The sequence below is a fragment of the Pleurodeles waltl genome, chromosome 11 (assembly GCF_031143425.1).
Source record: "Pleurodeles waltl isolate 20211129_DDA chromosome 11, aPleWal1.hap1.20221129, whole genome shotgun sequence".
In the NCBI taxonomy this organism is placed as follows: domain Eukaryota; kingdom Metazoa; phylum Chordata; class Amphibia; order Caudata; family Salamandridae; genus Pleurodeles; species Pleurodeles waltl.
The window spans coordinates 1026607020-1026625413 of record NC_090450.1 but is presented as its reverse complement, the minus strand read 5'-3'; the positions used below and the strand labels follow the sequence as shown (position 1 = coordinate 1026625413).

The 18394-nt window shown below is 49.5% G+C and overlaps 1 protein-coding gene across 3 annotated transcripts in view; it reads right to left on the bottom strand.

The window, feature by feature from the left end:
• The window catches only part of SCARB1 (scavenger receptor class B member 1), a 505116-nt gene that overhangs the window by 127666 nt on the left and 359056 nt on the right, over positions 1–18394 (bottom strand). For all 3 annotated transcript variants that reach the window (XM_069215380.1, XM_069215379.1, XM_069215381.1), the window contains exon 6: positions 14673–14788. In XM_069215380.1, the coding sequence (XP_069071481.1) occupies positions 14673–14788 (116 nt within the window). The remainder of the gene's footprint in view (positions 1–14672; positions 14789–18394) is intronic.

Below are 18394 nucleotides of genomic sequence, written 5' to 3'. Positions count from 1 at the left end.
GACTATCTGTGTAGGCTGACTAGTTTTAGCAGCCTGCCACAAACCGAGACATGTTGCTGGCCCCATGGGGAGAGTGCCTTTGTCACTCTGAGGCCAGTAACAAAGCCTGCACTGGGTGGAGATGCTAACACCTCCCCCAGGCAGGAATTGTCACACCTGGCCGTGAGCCTCAAAGGCTCACCTCCTTTGTGCCAACCCAGCAGGACACTCCAGCTAGTGGAGTTGCCCGCCCCCTCCGGCCCCGGCCCCCACTTTTGGCGGCAAGGCCGGAGAAAATAATGAGAAAAACAAGGAGGAGTCACTGGCCAGTCAGGACAGCCCCTAAGGTGTCCTGAGCTGAAGTGACTCTAACTTTTAGAAATCCTCCATCTTGCAGATGGAGGATTCCCCCAATAGGGTTAGGATTGTGACCCCCTCCACTTGGGAGGAGGCACAAAGAGGGTGTACCCACCCTCAGGGCTAGTAGCCATTGGCTACTAACCACCCAGACCTAAACACGCCCTTAAATTTAGTATTTAAGGGCTACCCTGAACCCTAGAAAATTAGATTCCTGCAACTACAAGAAGAAGGACTGCCTAGCTGAAAACCCCTGCAGAGGAAGACCAGAAGACGACAACTGCCTTGGCTCCAGAAACTCACCGGCCTGTCTCCTGCCTTCCAAAGATCCTGCTCCAGCGACGCCTTCCGAAGGGACCAGCGACCTCGACATCCTCTGAGGACTGCCCCTACTTCGAAAAGACAAGAAACTCCCGAGGACAGCGGACCTGCTCCAAGAAAAGCTGCAACTTTGTTTCCAGCAACTTTAAAGAACCCTGCAAGCTCCCCGCAAGAAGCGTGAGAATTGCAACACTGCACCCGGCGACCCCGACTCGGCTGGTGGCGATCCAACACCTCAGGAGGGACCCCAGGACTACTCTGATACTGTGAGTACCAAAACCTGTCCCCCCTGAGCCCCCACAGCGCCGCCTGCAGAGGGAATCCCGAGGCTTCCCCTGACCGCGACTCTTTGAACCTAAAGTCCCGACGCCTGGGAGAGACCCTGCACCCGCAGCCCCCAGGACCTGAAGGACCGGACTTTCACTGGAGAAGTGACCCCCAGGAGTCCCTCTCCCTTGCCCAAGTGGAGGTTTCCCCGAGGAACCCCCCCCTTGCCTGCCTGCAGCGCTAAAGAGATCCCGAGATCTCTCATAGACTAACATTGCGAACCCGACGCTTGTTCCTACCCTGCACCCGGCCGCCCCCGCGCCGCTGAGGGTGAAATTTCTGTGTGGACTTGTGTCCCCCCCGGTGCCCTACAAAACCCCCCTGGTCTGCCCTCCGAGGACGCGGGTACTTACCTGCAAGCAGACCGGAACCGGGGCACCCCCTTCTCTCCATTCTAGCCTATGTGTTTTGGGCACCACTTTGAACTCTGCACCTGACCGGCCCTGAGCTGCTGGTGTGGTGACTTTGGGGTTGCTCTGAACCCCCAACGGTGGGCTACCTTGGACCAAGAACTGAACCCTGTAAGTGTCTTACTTACCTGGTAAAACTAACAAAAACTTACCTCCCCCAGGAACTGTGAAAATTGCACTAAGTGTCCACTTTTAAAACAGCTATTTGTCAATAACTTGTAAAGTATACATGCAATTTTTATGATTTGAAGTTCCTAAAGTACTTACCTGCAATACCTTTCGAATGAGATATTACATGTAGAATTTGAACCTGTGGTTCTTAAAATAAACTAAGAAAAGATATTTTTCTATACAAAAACCTATTGGCTGGATTTGTCTCTGAGTGTGTGTACCTCATTTATTGTCTATGTGTATGTACAACAAATGCTTAACACTACTCCTTGGATAAGCCTACTGCTCGACCACACTACCACAAAATAGAGCATTAGTATTATCTCTTTTTGCCACTATCTTACCTCTAAGGGGAACCCTTGGACTCTGTGCATACTATTCCTTACTTTGAAATAGTGCATACAGAGCCAACTTCCTACATTGGTGGATCAGCGGTGGGGTACAAGACTTTGCATTTGCTGGACTACTCAGCCAATACCTGATCACACGACAAATTCCAAAATTGTCATTAGAAACTCATTTTTGCAATTTGAAATTTTTCTAAATTCTTAAAAGTCCTGCTAGGGCCTTGTGTGTTAAGTCCCTGTTTAGCATTTTCTTTTAGAGTTTAAAAGTTTGTTAAAAGTTTGAAATTAGATTCTAGAAACAGTTTTAGATTCTTTAAAAAGTCTTCCAACTTTTAGCAAAATAATGTCTGATACAGAGATGAATGTGGTGGAACTCGACACCACACCTTACCTCCATCTTAAGATGAGGGAGCTAAGGTCTCTCTGTAATATCAAAAAAATAACCATTGGCTCCAGACCTACCAAAATTCAGCTCCAGGAGCTGTTGGCAGAGTTTGAAAAAGCCAACCCCTCTGAGGATGACTTCACAGAGGAAGAAATTAGTGACTTGGAGGGCAATTCCCCCCTTCCAGTCCTAAATAGGGAGACCAGGGCCTCTCAAGCCCTGTCTCCAAAAATGATAGTCAGACATGTTGCTTCCCTCACAGGAGGGTCCAGCATTTCTGAAATCACTGAGGATGCTCTCAGTGAAGATGACCCCCTGTTAGCCAGGATGGTCAAAAGATTGGCTTTGGAAAAGCAGCTCCTAGCCATAGAAAGGGAAAGAAAAGAGATGGGCCTAGGTCCCATCAATGGTGGCAGCAACTTAAATAGGGTCAGAGATTCTCCTGACATCCTAAAAATCCCCAAAGGGATTGTAACAAAATATGAAGATGGTGATGACATCACCAAATGGTTCACAGCTTTTGAGAGGGCTTGTGTAACCAGAAAAGTGAACAGATCTCACTGGGGTGCTCTCCTCTGGGAAATGTTCACTGGAAAGTGTAGGGATAGACTCCTCACACTCTCTGGAAAAGATGCAGAATCTTATGACCTCATGAAGGGTACCCTGATTGAGGGCTTTGGATTCTCCACTGAGGAGTATAGAATTAGATTCAGGGGGGCTAAAAAATCCTCGAGCCAGACCTGGGTTGATTTTGTAGACTACTCAGTAAAAACACTAGATGGTTGGTTAACTGGAAATGAAGTGTGTGACTATGTTGGGCTTTATAATTTGTTTATGAAAGAACACATTTTAAGTAACTGCTTCAATGAAAAGTTGCATCAGTATCTGGTAGACCTAGGTCCAATTTCTCCCCAAGAATTGGGAAAGAAGGCAGACCACTGGGTCAAGACTAGGGTAACCAAAACTTCCACTGGGGGTGACCAAAAGAAAGGGGTTACAAAAACTCCCCAGGAGAAAGTGGGTGACACTAGAAACAAAGAAAAAGAGTCCTCTGTAGGCCCCCAAAAACCAGAACAGGTGGGTGGGCCCCAAGACACAACCCAAAACAAAGGTGGGTACCAGGGTAAGAACTGGGATGCCACTAAGGCATGGTGCCACAACTGTAAACAGTCTGGGCACCACACCAAGGACACTTCTTGTCCCAAAAACAAACCCCAGAACAAAATTCCAGGGGTAACCAGTGTAGCCATGGGAGATGACTCCTCAGATGAGGAGGTCTTCCTAGCCTTCAACTGGAAACAGGGCCCAACAGGTGAGTTGGAGATTCCAGAGGGAAGTAGACACTTCCACCACCTACTGGTGAATGGAATCCCAACCACTGCCCTGAGAGACACTTGTGCCAGTCACACTATTGTGCATGACAAGCTGGTGCTCTCAAACCAGTACATCCCAGGTGAGACTGCCAGGGTAAGAGTTAGCCTAGACAGGGTCACTAAGAGGCCTGTGGCTTTAGTGCCCATAGAAGTGGGTGGCACTCTTAGCTGGAGAAGGGTAGTAGTCAGTACAGACCTCCCCCTTGATTGTCTCCTTGGAAATGACTACCCAGAGGTTAGTCAGAGCCCAAGAGAGGAACTGGTCCAGTGCCAGTCCTCTCCCAAGGATTCTGGAAGTCCTGCCTCTGCAGTAAATGCAAGCAGGCCCCAGAAGAAGAAGAAAAGAAAACAGAGTAGGAAGGGTGGACAACCTTTAGCCAAGGTTACAGCAAGCCAAGGAGATTCTGCTCCAGTAGGGGAGAACTCCAAAAATGGCCCTGATAAAGTCCAACCTGACCCACAAGAAGTCCTGGCTAGTCAGGCAACTGTTAAACCTGAGTGGGTGGCTCCTCAGCTAACAGAAGAAAGAGTGGAAGAAGGGTGGTTACTACAAGATGTGGTAACCCCCCACTCTAATACAGCAGACAGGCAACCTGAACCCAAAGAGGCCTGTAACTTAGCCCCTTCCCTTTTAGGTGAAGAGCTAAAGGTGTGGTTCTGGGCACTGACAGCTGTCAGTGGCCTCTGCTGGGTGTTAGCCTTTATGGCTGCACTATCCTTAGCATGGTGGTCTGACCCCATGCCAAATAGCAAGTTAGGCCCCCTGACCCTATTAGTCATGGTGGGGTTACTCCAGCTCTGGGTAACCTCTCTGGGTAAGCTAGGGGTAACCCTGGCCAAGATAAGGTCAGCAGAGGTGGATACCTCTAAGACCAAAATAGAAAGAATGGGTGGAGACATTGAAGAGGCAGACAAGAGGCAATTCAGACTAGGTCCTATCACTGTGGAAGTAGGTCAGTTCCCCAAAGGGAATGACCTGAACAGAAGGATGTAAGGCAGAGTAGGCCCTGCAACTAACCAGCCTATTTCTCCTACTCTTCCTCGCCTGACAGACTAGGAAGACTCTCCCAGCTTGGGCTGAGTCTCCTGGCCTGTGGGCTGGGGTGGGCTTGTGTAAAGAAATGGCTCCCTGTTGCAGTTACCCCCCACTTTTTGCCTGATACTGATGCTGACTTGACTGAGAAGTGTGCTGGGACCCTGCTAACCAGGCCCCAGCACCAGTGTTCCTTCACCTAAAATGTACCATTGTATCCACAATTGGCAGACCCTGGCATCCAGATAAGTCCCTTGTAACTGGTACTTCTAGTACCAAGGGCCCTGATGCCAAGGAAGGTCTCTAAGGGCTGCAGCATGTCTTATGCCACCCTGGAGACCTCTCACTCAGCACAGACACTCTGCTTGCCAGCTTGTGTGTGCTAGTGAGGACAAAACGAGTAAGTCGACATGGCACTCCCCTCAGGGTGCCATGCCAGCCTCTCACTGCCTATGCAGTATAGGTAAGACACCCCTCTAGCAGGCCTTACAGCCCTAAGGCAGGGTGCACTATACCATAGGTGAGGGTACCAGTGCATGAGCATGGTACCCCTACAGTGTCTAAACAAAACCTTAGACATTGTAAGTGCAGGGTAGCCATAAGAGTATATGGTCTGGGAGTCTGTCAAACACGAACTCCACAGCACCATAATGGCTACACTGAAAACTGGGAAGTTTGGTATCAAACTTCTCAGCACAATAAATGCACACTGATGCCAGTGTACATTTTATTGTAAAATACACCCCAGAGGGCACCTTAGAGGTGCCCCCTGAAACTTAACCGACTATCTGTGTAGGCTGACTAGTTTTAGCAGCCTGCCACAAACCGAGACATGTTGCTGGCCCCATGGGGAGAGTGCCTTTGTCACTCTGAGGCCAGTAACAAAGCCTGCACTGGGTGGAGATGCTAACACCTCCCCCAGGCAGGAATTGTCACACCTGGCGGTGAGCCTCAAAGGCTCACCTCCTTTGTGCCAACCCAGCAGGACACTCCAGCTAGTGGAGTTGCCCGCCCCCTCCGGCCAGGCCCCACTTTTGGCGGCAAGGCCGGAGAAAATAATGAGAAAAACAAGGAGGAGTCACTGGCCAGTCAGGACAGCCCCTAAGGTGTCCTGAGCTGAAGTGACTCTAACTTTTAGAAATCCTCCATCTTGCAGATGGAGGATTCCCCCAATAGGGTTAGGATTGTGACCCCCTCCCCTTGGGAGGAGGCACAAAGAGGGTGTACCCACCCTCTGGGCTAGTAGCCATTGGCTACTAACCCCCCAGACCTAAACACGCCCTTAAATTTAGTATTTAAGGGCTACCCTGAACCCTAGAAAATTAGATTCCTGCAACTACAAGAAGAAGGACTGCCTAGCTGAAAACCCCTGCAGCGGAAGACCAGAAGACGACAACTGCCTTGGCTCCAGAAACTCACCGGCCTGTCTCCTGCCTTCCAAAGATCCTGCTCCAGCGACGCCTTCCGAAGGGACCAGCGACCTCGACATCCTCTGAGGACTGCCCCTGCTTCGAAAAGACAAGAAACTCCCGAGGACAGCGGACCTGCTCCAAGAAAAGCTGCAACTTTGTTTCCAGCAGCTTTAAAGATCCCTGCAAGCTCCCCGCAAGAAGCGTGAGACTTGCAACACTGCACCCGGCGACCCCGACTCGGCTGGTGGCGATCCAACACCTCAGGAGGGACCCCAGGACTACTCTGATACTGTGAGTACCAAAACCTGTCCCCCCTGAGCCCCCACAGCGCCGCCTGCAGAGGGAATCCCGAGGCTTCCCCTGACCGCGACTCTTTGAACCTAAAGTCCCGACGCCTGGGAGAGACCCTGCACCCGCAGCCCCCAGGACCTGAAGGACCGGACTTTCACTGGAGAAGTGACCCCCAGGAGTCCCTCTCCCTTGCCCAAGTGGAGGTTTCCCCGAGGAACCCCCCCCTTGCCTGCCTGGAGCGCTAAAGAGATCCCGAGATCTCTCATAGACTAACATTGCGAACCCGACGCTTGTTCCTACCCTGCACCCGGCCGCCCCCGCGCCGCTGAGGGTGAAATTTCTGTGTGGACTTGTGTCCCCCCCGGTGCCCTACAAAACCCCCCTGGTCTGCCCTCCGAGGACGCGGGTACTTACCTGCAAGCAGACCGGAACCGGGGCACCCCCTTCTCTCCATTCTAGCCTATGTGTTTTGGGCACCACTTTGAACTCTGCACCTGACCGGCCCTGAGCTGCTGGTGTGGTGACTTTGGGGTTGCTCTGAACCCCCAACGGTGGGCTACCTTGGACCAAGAACTGAACCCTGTAAGTGTCTTACTTACCTGGTAAAACTAACAAAAACTTACCTCCCCCAGGAACTGTGAAAATTGCACTGTGTCCACTTTTAAAACAGCTATTTGTCAATAACTTGTAAAGTATACATGCAATTTTTATGATTTGAAGTTCCTAAAGTACTTACCTGCAATACCTTTCGAATGAGATATTACATGTAGAATTTGAACCTGTGGTTCTTAAAATAAACTAAGAAAAGATATTTTTCTATACAAAAACCTATTGGCTGGATTTGTCTCTGAGTGTGTGTACCTCATTTATTGTCTATGTGTATGTACAACAAATGCTTAACACTACTCCTTGGATAAGCCTACTGCTCGACCACACTACCACAAAATAGAGCATTAGTATTATCTCTTTTTGCCACTATCTTACCTCTAAGGGGAACCCTTGGACTCTGTGCATACTATTCCTTACTTTGAAATAGTGCATACAGAGCCAACTTCCTACAACCCCCCACTCTGGCATGCATCTTTAGCAAATGACGGTCTGAGCGCTGCAGGGCAGTTCGGATGTATATTCCCAAAGTTACGCAGGTGGGCAGATACCCACAACCAATCAGAGTCAAGGGCGCTCCTGCACAGGCAAAGGTCCGTCAGGTAGGGTCAGAGTTCTCGTCCGTACATAGCAGGTTGGGAGAGCGACAACCTCTGCTTGCGCGGTAGGGATCCGGAAAAATCTTTATGGTCTCGCCTGAAGGAAAAACGTGCATTTCTTCAAGACAAATCAAGACTAAGGGAGAGATATTTCAAGGACCTGTGTTCAGTTTTAAAAGGGAAGGTTGCCACAAAAAGCAGGGATGGAGCCAGTTTAATACCCACATGGATTGAAACCATTGCCTTTCAGTTGCTGCCCACATCTGTTCCCCTGGCAGTGACCACGAGGTGATAACAGTCAATGTGTGTTCTCATTCTAAATCATTGACCTGGGACAGGCTGTGGTGACCCCAGGGCCTGAGGCAGTGATGTCTAACAGTATTCCAGCATCCAGCTCTGGCACTCACACCAAACCCTCTGCAGTTGGTCAGGGTCCTAGTGACATTTCATATCCAGTTCACCTCTGTGGACCGCTTCTCGGATGCAAGTGCAGTCAGAGGAGTAACAATCAAATCATAGTTCTCTCTGCCACGGGTACAATATTCCACTGAGCTCAAGATGACCCTTAAATACATCCCCTTGCCCAAACCGACCGCTGCAGAGCGGGAGACCCTGGACCACCCATCACCACAGAGGAGATTAACAACGTCCTATTGGAGCGCCATTCAGGGAAACCCCGGCTCAGGCGGGTTCCTCACATAATACTATCAGGAAACACACAACCGTATACCTCCCACTCTAGCCATGAACCATGAAGCCATTGCAGAGGCTATTTTGCCACCGAAATAGATCTGGCCACCATTGTGGCAATGCTTAAACCCGGCAAGCCGCCTGACAGGTGCGCATCTTACCACCCATTTCCCTTATAAATACTGAAGTTGTTCATGAAGACTTTGGCGTGGAGGCTCACCCTGGTCCTGAGCCGCCTGGTCCACCCAGACCAGTGTGGAGTCATTCCCCATCGCAGCTCCAGACACTGTATCCAGGGATTCACCTGGCATTGGCCCGCTTTTGGATGCTACAGTCTTGTAAAGTGCTTACTTTCTAGATTTTGAAAAGGGTTTTGACTCACTGGGCCTTTGTACATGTAGTCCTGGGCAAGCTGAGCTTTGGTCCTCAGTTCCAATCATTCATGCCAAACCGTGGGTGCAGGTACGGGTAAATGGAGCTATCTCACCTAGAATTCCTGCCCCCTCCTTTTTGCCCTGGCAATTGAAGCAAAGATGCCCTGAATACAGTGCAACGCCCAGGTTTGCGGGGTTGACGGGATTGTCCATGGAGGACAGGCTAGCATTATACGTGGTCCACGTCCTCCTGTTAATGGCTTGCCCGGCAGAAACCAGACCCAGCCTCCTTTTCATTTTGGACACCTTTGTATCTGCATCAGGGCTGCAGGTCCAAGTCACTCCTGCCCCCCCCGAAAGGAGATAGAGGAGATAAAAGCTGGCGCCCTGAGCTCCCCAGGCGATGCCTTAGTTTTCAATACCTAGAGATCCATTTGAACTAGAAACCGGACCTGGCTTGTACCTTCAGTCTTGGACCCCTCCCCAGTCAGGTGCAAGAGGACCTGGATAGATGGAATAAATGCCGCTCAATCTGCCTTATACAAAACAGTGATTCTCCCACACCTGTTGAATTCCCTCCAAAACGTTCCATTTTCCATCCTGAATCAATGGTTCGATGCAACCCCTTCTAAAGCCCGTAAATGTATCTGGGCCAGAAAGCCCGCTCCCCGGAATCTCCTTTGATAAATGTGTATGTTACACACTTGATGGAGGGGGCTGACCATGGCAGATGTCCATCTCCATTACCGAGATCCTTCCACGCCTCTAGTGCATGACTGGATGCATGGGGGTGGGCAGACTACCTTCAGAATGGAGATGGCACTGATTACCTTGGAAACCCTTATAGGCATGCTGTATGGGATTCAGGTACCCCAGATTGTTCCACAGCCGGCCAGGGTGGTATTTTCTGCCTGGAAGGCGGTACTTCGTTCGGCGGGATGTGATCACTGTGTGGCCCTAGAGACCCCTCTCTGGGCCCGCAGGTGGCTGAACAGAGTGCCACAACTGGAGGGCTTCAGGGTCTGGGACAGAATAGAAGTGTTGAGGCAGGAGGATGTGTGGGAAGGCAACCACATGAAATCCTTCCTCACTCTTCAAACAGAATACTCCCCACACAAACCCCACTTCTGTAGACCCATCCAGCTCGCTCAGACATGGCCTACTGAGTTACTGGGAGGCGCTTGCTGTGTTGTCTGACTGTACCACCCTAGAGGTACAACTCTTCATGGGCCCAATACTTAAAAGGCATATATCACAAGCACACAGCAAAAAGGGACCGAGGGCCATTAAAGGTCCAGCATACACGCTCCCACCTAACTACACTGAAAGGTAAGTATGCAGTTCCTACAAAAACAAACAGCACTGCTGTAGGAAAGTACCATCTTGCCTGGCATGTTACCCCCATTTTTCACTGTATATATGTTGTTTTAGTTGTATGTGTCACTGGGACCCTGTTCTCCAGGGCCCCAGTGCTCATAAGTGTGCCTGAATGTGTTACCTGTGTAGTGACTAACTGTCTCACTGAGACTCTGCTAATCAGAACCTCAGTGGTTATGCTCTCTCATTTCTTTCAAATTGTCACTAACAGGCTAGTGACCAATTTTACCAATTTACATTGGCTTACTGGAACACCCTTATAATTCCCTAGTATATGGTACTGAGGTACCCAGGGTATTGGGGTTCCAGGAGATCCCTATGGGCTGCAGCATTTCTTTTGCCACCCATAGGGAGCTCTGACAATTCTTACACAGGCCTGCCACTGCAGCCTGAGTGAAATAACGTCCACGTTATTTCACAGCCATTTTACACTGCACTTAAGTAACTTATAAGTCACCTATATGTCTAACCTTTACCTGGTAAAGGTTAGGTGCAAAGTTACTTAGTGTGAGGGCACCCTGGCACTAGCCAAGGTGCCCCCACATTGTTCAGGGCCAATTCCCCGGACTTTGTGAGTGCGGGGACACCATTACACGCGTGCACTACATATAGGTCACTACCTATATGTAGCTTCACAATGGTAACTCCGAATATGGCCATGTAATATGTCTATGATCATGGAATTGTCCCCTCTATACCATCCTGGCATAGTTGGCACAATCCCATGATCCCAGTGGTCTGTAGCACAGACCCTGGTACTGCCAAACTGCCTTTCCCGGGATTTCACTGCAGCTGCTACTGCTGCCAACCCCTCAGACAGGCATCTGCCCTCCTGGGGTCCAGCCAGGCCTGGCCCAGGATGGCAGAACAAAGAACTTCCTCTGAGAGAGGGTGTTACACCCTCTCCCTTTGGAAAATGGTGTGAAGGCAGGGGAGGAGTAGCCTCCCCCAGCCTCTGGAAATGCTTTCTTGGGCACAGATGTGCCCAATTCTGCATAAGCCAGTCTACACCGGTTCAGGGGACCCCTTAGCCCTGCTCTGGCGCGAAACTGGACAAAGGAAAGGGGAGTGACCACTCCCCTGACCTGTACCTCCCCTGGGAGGTGCCCAGAGCTCCTCCAGTGTGCTCCAGACCTCTGCCATCTTGGAAACAGAGGTGCTGCTGGCACACTGGACTGCTCTGAGTGGCCAGTGCCACCAGGTGACGTCAGAGACTCCTTGTGATAGGCTCCTTCGGGTGTTGCTAGCCTATCCTCTCTCCTAGGTAGCCAAACCCTCTTTTCTGGCTATTTAGGGTCTCTGTCTCTTGGGATTCCTTAGATAACGAATGCAAGAGCTCATCCGAGTTCCTCTGCATCTCTCTCTTCACCTTCTGCCAAGGAATCGACTGCTGACTGCGCTGGAAGCCTGCAAAACTGCAACATAGTAGCTAAGACGACTACTGCAACTCTGTAACGCTGATCCTGCCGCCTTCTCGACTGTTTTCCTGGTGGTGCATGCTGTGGGGGTAGTCTGCCTCCTCTCTGCACTAGAAGCTCCGAAGAAATCTCCAGTGGGTCGACAGAATCGTCCCCCTGCAACCGCAGGCACCAAAAAGCTGCATTACCGGTCCCTTGGGTCTCCTCTCAGCACGACGAGCGAGGTCCCTCGAATCCAGCAACTCTGTCCAAGTGACTCCCACAGTCCAGTGACTCTTCAGTCCAAGTTTGGTGGAGGTAAGTCCTTGCCTCACCTCGCTAGACTGCATTGCTGGGAACCGCGACTTCTGCAGCTACTCCGGCCCCTGTGCACTTCCGGCGGAAATCCTTCGTGCACAGCCAAGCCTGGGTCCACGGCACTCTAACCTGCATTGCACGACTTTCTAAGTTGGTCTCCGGCGACGTGGGACTCCTTTGTGTAACTTCGGGTGAGCACCGTTTCACGCATCCTCGTAGTGCCTGTTTCTGGCACTTCTCCGGGTGCCACCTGCTGCTAAGAGGGCTCCTTGTCTTGCTCGACGTCCCCTCTACCTCCTGGTCCAATTTGCGACCTCCTGGTCCCTCCTGGGCCACAGCAGCGTCCCAAAATGCTAACCGCTCGAATTGCAGCTAGCAAGGTTTGTTGGCGTTCTTTCGGCGGGAAAACACTTCTGCACGACTCTACAAGGCGAGAGGGATCCGTCCTCCAAAGGGGAAGTCTCTAGCCCTTTGCGTTCCTGCAGAAACCGCAGCTTCTTCTGTCCAGTAGAAGCTTCTTTGCACCCGTAGCTGGCATTTCCTGGGCATCTGCCCATCTCCGACTTGCTTGTGACTTTTGGACTTGGTCCCCTTGTTCCACAGGTACCCCAGATTGGAAATCCAGCATTGTTGCATTGTTGGTTTGTGTCTTTCCTGCCTTATTCCCCTATCACGACTTCTTTGTCCTTTGGGGAACTTTAGTGCACTTTGCACTCACTTTTCAGGGTCTTGGGGTGGGCTATTTTTCTAACCCTCACTATTTTCTAATAGTCCCAGAGACCCTCTACAAGGTCACATAGGTTTGGGGTCCATTAGTGGTTCGCATTCCACTTCTGGAGTATATGGTTTGTGTTGCCCCTATCCCTATGTGTCTCCATTGCATCCTATTGTAACTATACATTGTTTGCACTGTTTTCTAAGACTATTACTGCATATTTTGGTATTGTGTATATATATCTTGTGTATATTTCCTATCCTCTCACTGAGGGTACACTCTGAGATACTTTGGCATATTGTCATAAAAATAAAGTACCTTTATTTTTAGTATAACTGTGTATGGTGTTTTCTTATGATATTGTGCATATGACACTAAGTGGTACTGTGGTAGCTTCACACGTCTCCTAGTTCAGCCTAAGCTGCTCTGCTAAGCTACCATTATCTATCAGCCTAAGCTGCTAGACACCCTATACACTAATAAGGGATAACTGGGCCTGGTGCAAGGTGCAAGTACCCCTTGGTACTCACTACAAGCCAGTCCAGCCTCCTACAACTGCGCAGGCCAGAACCCCACACGGGGGTAGTCCCTTTCAGGACAAAGAGCCCTCACACACTCCAAGGGGTGTCATGCTCCGTCATCGGGTAGCTCCGCGTTGGGCCGGTGCTGCAATGCCCAATGGGCCCCACTGGGGTGCTCTTTCCTGGAGATCTTTTCTGGTTGCCAATGTGAATAGTGAGGTGCAGTGGAGGTGTGGTGTTATGAGAGTGAGTAGATTGGTGCAGGAAACGTTCACTAAAAATGACTAAGGGGATCCAAAATCAGTTTACGGTTAGGAGTCCCTGTCCTAATTAAAAACAACAGAGCGAGTCAGTAATGGGCGGAATGATACTTCTGACTCGGGTGTATGAACGGAATAAGGTCGATGTTTCTTGCCTATTTAATGTCCCACAAGAATCATGGCAATTCTCCAGGACCAGAAACCTAACCTACTCTTGGGGGGGTGGGGTGTTTAATGGATATCCCTATGTAATCCACCCCTTGCAAAATAAGTGTGTAGTGTCTACCTGCTCTGCAAATAGCTGACCAAACTGATTGCTTAAAAAGTTCAATCGAGTGGCGGCGGGGACGGCCCTTGTGCGTTTCGCCTGAGTTCTGTAGAGTATCTTGCCAGAGACCTACCCCATCCTCTGCCCTCACTCCGGTGAGGCACTAATGAGGAGTAGCTCACATGAGTGTGCTCTTTGGTCAAGGTTGGCTGCTGGAGGCTGATTGCGAGCTTTCCTAAACCTAAACAAAGCTGTTTCCCTGTGTAAATGAAGAGGCAGAGGGTTCCAAAGTTTGGTCATGCTACAGAGAAGACAACATCTCACAACCTAACAAAGTTCAATGCCAAAATCGTCAACCACACCAAATTGTCCTATTAAGGCCCTTTTGGAGCCTCCCACTGGAACCTTTCATGATAGCTGCAGCTTACAATTATGCTTTTTATGTTTTGACAGCTAATACAGCGACCTAGGCATACTGCAAATACAGTCCCATTTCTTTGGAAATGATAGTAACCAGGCCAGTGGGCACTACGCCCTTCATTAGAAGCTGGAGGATGAGTCCACTGGGGTTACATGGTCCCCACCATTCTGGTGGACTAGAGAGACAACAATTCAGGAGGTGACATGGTTCAATGGAAGCAACATGAGGATGTCACCATTGAGCGCCATAGCCCCTGTCAGTGGATCATGGGGCTTGACAAACTCCTACCTTTGTCTAGGGTGGCCGATGACCTATTGTTTATTTATTGTATTTGAAGTTTTTATAACATGCTCAAGCGAGTATAAGATGCTACAGAGCACAGGTACGTCAAGAGGGAAGGACAGACACAGAGGTGGGAAAGTCATACAGAAGCAAACACTTGGAGCTGTGAAATGAAGAGGGGTGTGGAGGTGATTGACTGCCCAGAACAGGAGTCCAGTAGCCTGTTACCTTATAGGGTGCCACCAGAGATAGGGGTAGGGGAGGATAGTTGTCCTTTGGAGCGACTCAAAGACTCCAATCTGCACAGATTACGCTTGCTTTGGGGAAGAGAAGGAAGTCCTAGTGAGAAGCCAAAGGATCATTGCAATGGACATCCTGTGAAGCCAAGCCTGATAGTAGTAACTGAGAGTTTCAATCCAGAGTAAAGTGGGGTCTGACCTGCAGGCATCCGGGCTGTAAAACTCTATGTTGGTGGAGGACTTCATGAAGGGTGGCCACATCTGACCAGCAGTACCGTTGATCATATTGCACTGTTCACTTCGCCAGAAGTTCACCTGCAGCAAAACATTAACGAAAAGATGAGCAATCATTTCAAAAGAGCTCGTCACCACCTTCCAAGAAAATAGTGTCATTACATTTATTAATGTTTTCTGCAGAGTTATATGAGACAGCGCTGTACATCACTGCTTCAAAGCACTTGTACAGCAAGATGCAGGTCCTGCTATAGGAACAAGAAGCGTGACTAAGGTGTTTACAATTGATTGCAAGATTCAAAGGTGTAAGTTAGGTATTGTTCCTGCTTTTGATCCCCACAAGCAGAAACTTAAAAAAAAAAAAAAAAAAAGGATTTGGGAAACTTCTTCTTGTTATGATAATCTACCAACAGAACGACCCACTCTTTCTCACAATAGAGCTTTCCACTCCTCCTGCTAACTCAACAGTCCCTTGATTGAACCCACCACTCTCTCTATATCAACAGATTTCTTATAACCAATCACTGCGTCCCACTATATCACGCGTCCTGATACAACCAACCACTCCTTCACTACATCAACAGGGCCCTAATAGAACCCACCACTTCTTCCCACTATATCACTTGTCCTGATGCAACCAACCACTCCTTCACTACATCAACAGGGCCCAAATAGAACCCACCACTTCTTCCCACTATATCACACATCCTGATACAACCAACCATTCCTTCACTACATCAACAGGGCCCTAATAGAACCCACCACTTCTTCCCACTATATCACACATCCTGATACAACCAACCACTCCTTCACTACATCAACAGGGCCCAAATAGAACCCACCACTTCTTCCCACTATATTACACATCCTGATACAACCAACCACTCCTTCACTACATCAACAGGGCCCTAATAGAACCCACCACTTCTTCCCACTATATCACGCATCCTGATACAACCAACCACTCCTTCACTACATCAACGGGGCCCTAATAGAACCCACCACTTCTTCCCACTATATCACGTGTCCTGATTCAACCAACCACTCCTTCACTACATCAACAGGGCCCAAATAGAACCCACCACTCGTTCACTACATCAACAGGCCCCAAATAGAACCCACCACTTCTTCCCACTATATCATGCGTCCTGATACAACCAACCACTCCTTCACTACATCAACAGGGCCCTAATAGAACCCACCACTTCTTCCCACTATATCACGTGTCCTGATGCAACCAACCACTCCTTCACTACATCAACAGGGCCCTAATAGAACCCACCACTTCTTCCCACTATATCACACATCCTGATACAACCAACCACTCCTTCACTACATCAACAGGGCCCAAATAGAACCCACCATTTCTTCCCACTATATTACACATCCTGATACAACCAACCACTCCTTCACTACATCAACAGGGCCCTAATAGAACCCACCACTTCTTCCCACTATATCACGCATCCTGATACAACCAACCACTCCTTCACTACATCAACAGGGCCCTAATAGAACCCACCACTTCTTCCCACTATATCACGTGTCCTGATACAACCAACCACTCCTTCACTACATCAACAGGGCCCAAATAGAACCCACCACTCGTTCACTACATCAACAGGCCCCAAATAGAACCCACCACTTCTTCCCACTATATCACGCATCCTGATACAACCAACCACTCTTTCACTACATCAACAAGGCCCTAATAGAACCCACCACTCCTTCACTACATCACCAGGGCCAAGATGGAACCCACCACTTCTTCCTACTATATGACACGTGCTGATACAACCAACCACTCCTTGACTACATCAACAAGGCCCTAACAGAACCCGTCACTCCTTCACTACATCAACATGGCCTAGATAGAACCCACCGCTTCTTCCCACTATATCACGTGTCCTGATACAACCAACCACTCCTTGACTACATCAACAGGGCCAAAATAGAACCCACCACCTCTTCCCACTATATCATGCGTCCTGATACAACCAACCACTCCTTCATTACATCAACAGGGCCCTAACAGAACCCACCACGTCCTCCCACTATATCATGCATCCTGGTACAACCAACCACTCCTTCACTACATCAATAGGGCCCTAATAGAACCCACCACTCCTTCACTTCATCAACAGGGCCCTAATAGAACCCACCACTCCTTCACTACATCAACAGGGCCCAGATGGAACCCACCACTTCTTCCCACTATATCACGCGTCCTGATACAACCAACCACTCCTTCACTACATCAACAGGGCCCAAATAGAACCCACCACTTCTTCCAACTATATCACGCGTCCTGATACAACCAACAACTCCTTCATTACATCAACAGGGCCCTAATAGAACCCACCACTTCTTCCTACTATATCACGTGTCCTGATACAACCAACCACTCCTTCACTACATCAACAGGGCCTAATAGAACCCACCACTTCTTTCCACTATATCACATGTCCTGATACAACCAACCACTCCTTCACTACATCAACAGGGCCCAAATACAACCCACCACTCCTTCACTACATCAACAGGCCGCAAATAGAACCCACCACTTCTTCCCACTATATCACGCATCCTGATACAACCAACCACTCCTGCACTACATCAACAGGGCTCTAATAGAACCCACCACTCCTTCACTACAGCAACAGGGCCCAAATAGAACCCACCACCTCTTCCCACTACATCATGCCTCCTGATACAACCAACCACTCCTTCACTACATCAACAGGGCCCTAATAGAACCCACCACTCCTTCACTTCATCAACCGGGACCGAATAGAACCCACCACTCCTTCACTACATCAACAGAGCCCAGATGGAACCCACCACTTCTTCCCACTATATCACGGATACAACCAACCACTCCTTGACTACATCAACAGGGCACAAATAGAATCCACCACTCCTTCACTACATCAACAGGACCCAAATAGAACCCACCACTTCTTCCCACTATATCAAGCGCCCTGGTACAACCAACCACTCCTTCACTACATCAACATGGCCCAAATAAAACCCACCACTTCTTCCCACTGTATCACACGTCCTCATACAACCACCCACTCCTTGACTACATCAACAGGGCCCAAATAGAACCCACCACATCTTCCCACTATATATCACGCATCCTGATACAACCAACCACTACTTCGCTACATCAACAGGGCCCGAATAGAACCCACCACTTCTTCCCACTATATCACGCGTCCTGGTACACCCAACCACTCCTTCACTACATCAACAGGGCCCTAATAGAACCCACCACTTCTTCCCACTATATCACGCATCCTGATACAACAAACCACTCCTTCACTAAATCAGCAAGGCCCAAATAGAACCCACCACTCCTTCAGTACATCAACAGGGCCCAAATAGAACCCACCACTTCTTCCCACAGTATCACGCGTCCTGATACAACCAACCACTCCCTCACTACATCCACAGGGCCCAAACATAACCCACCACTTCTTCCCACTATATATCACACATCCTGATACAACCAACCACTCCTTCACTACATCAACTGGGCCCAAATAGAACCCACCACTTCTTCGAACTATATCACGTGTCCTGATACAACCACCCACTCCTTCACTACATCAACAGGGCCCTAATAGAACCCACCACTTCTTCCTACTATATCACGTGTCCTGATACAACCAACCACTCCTT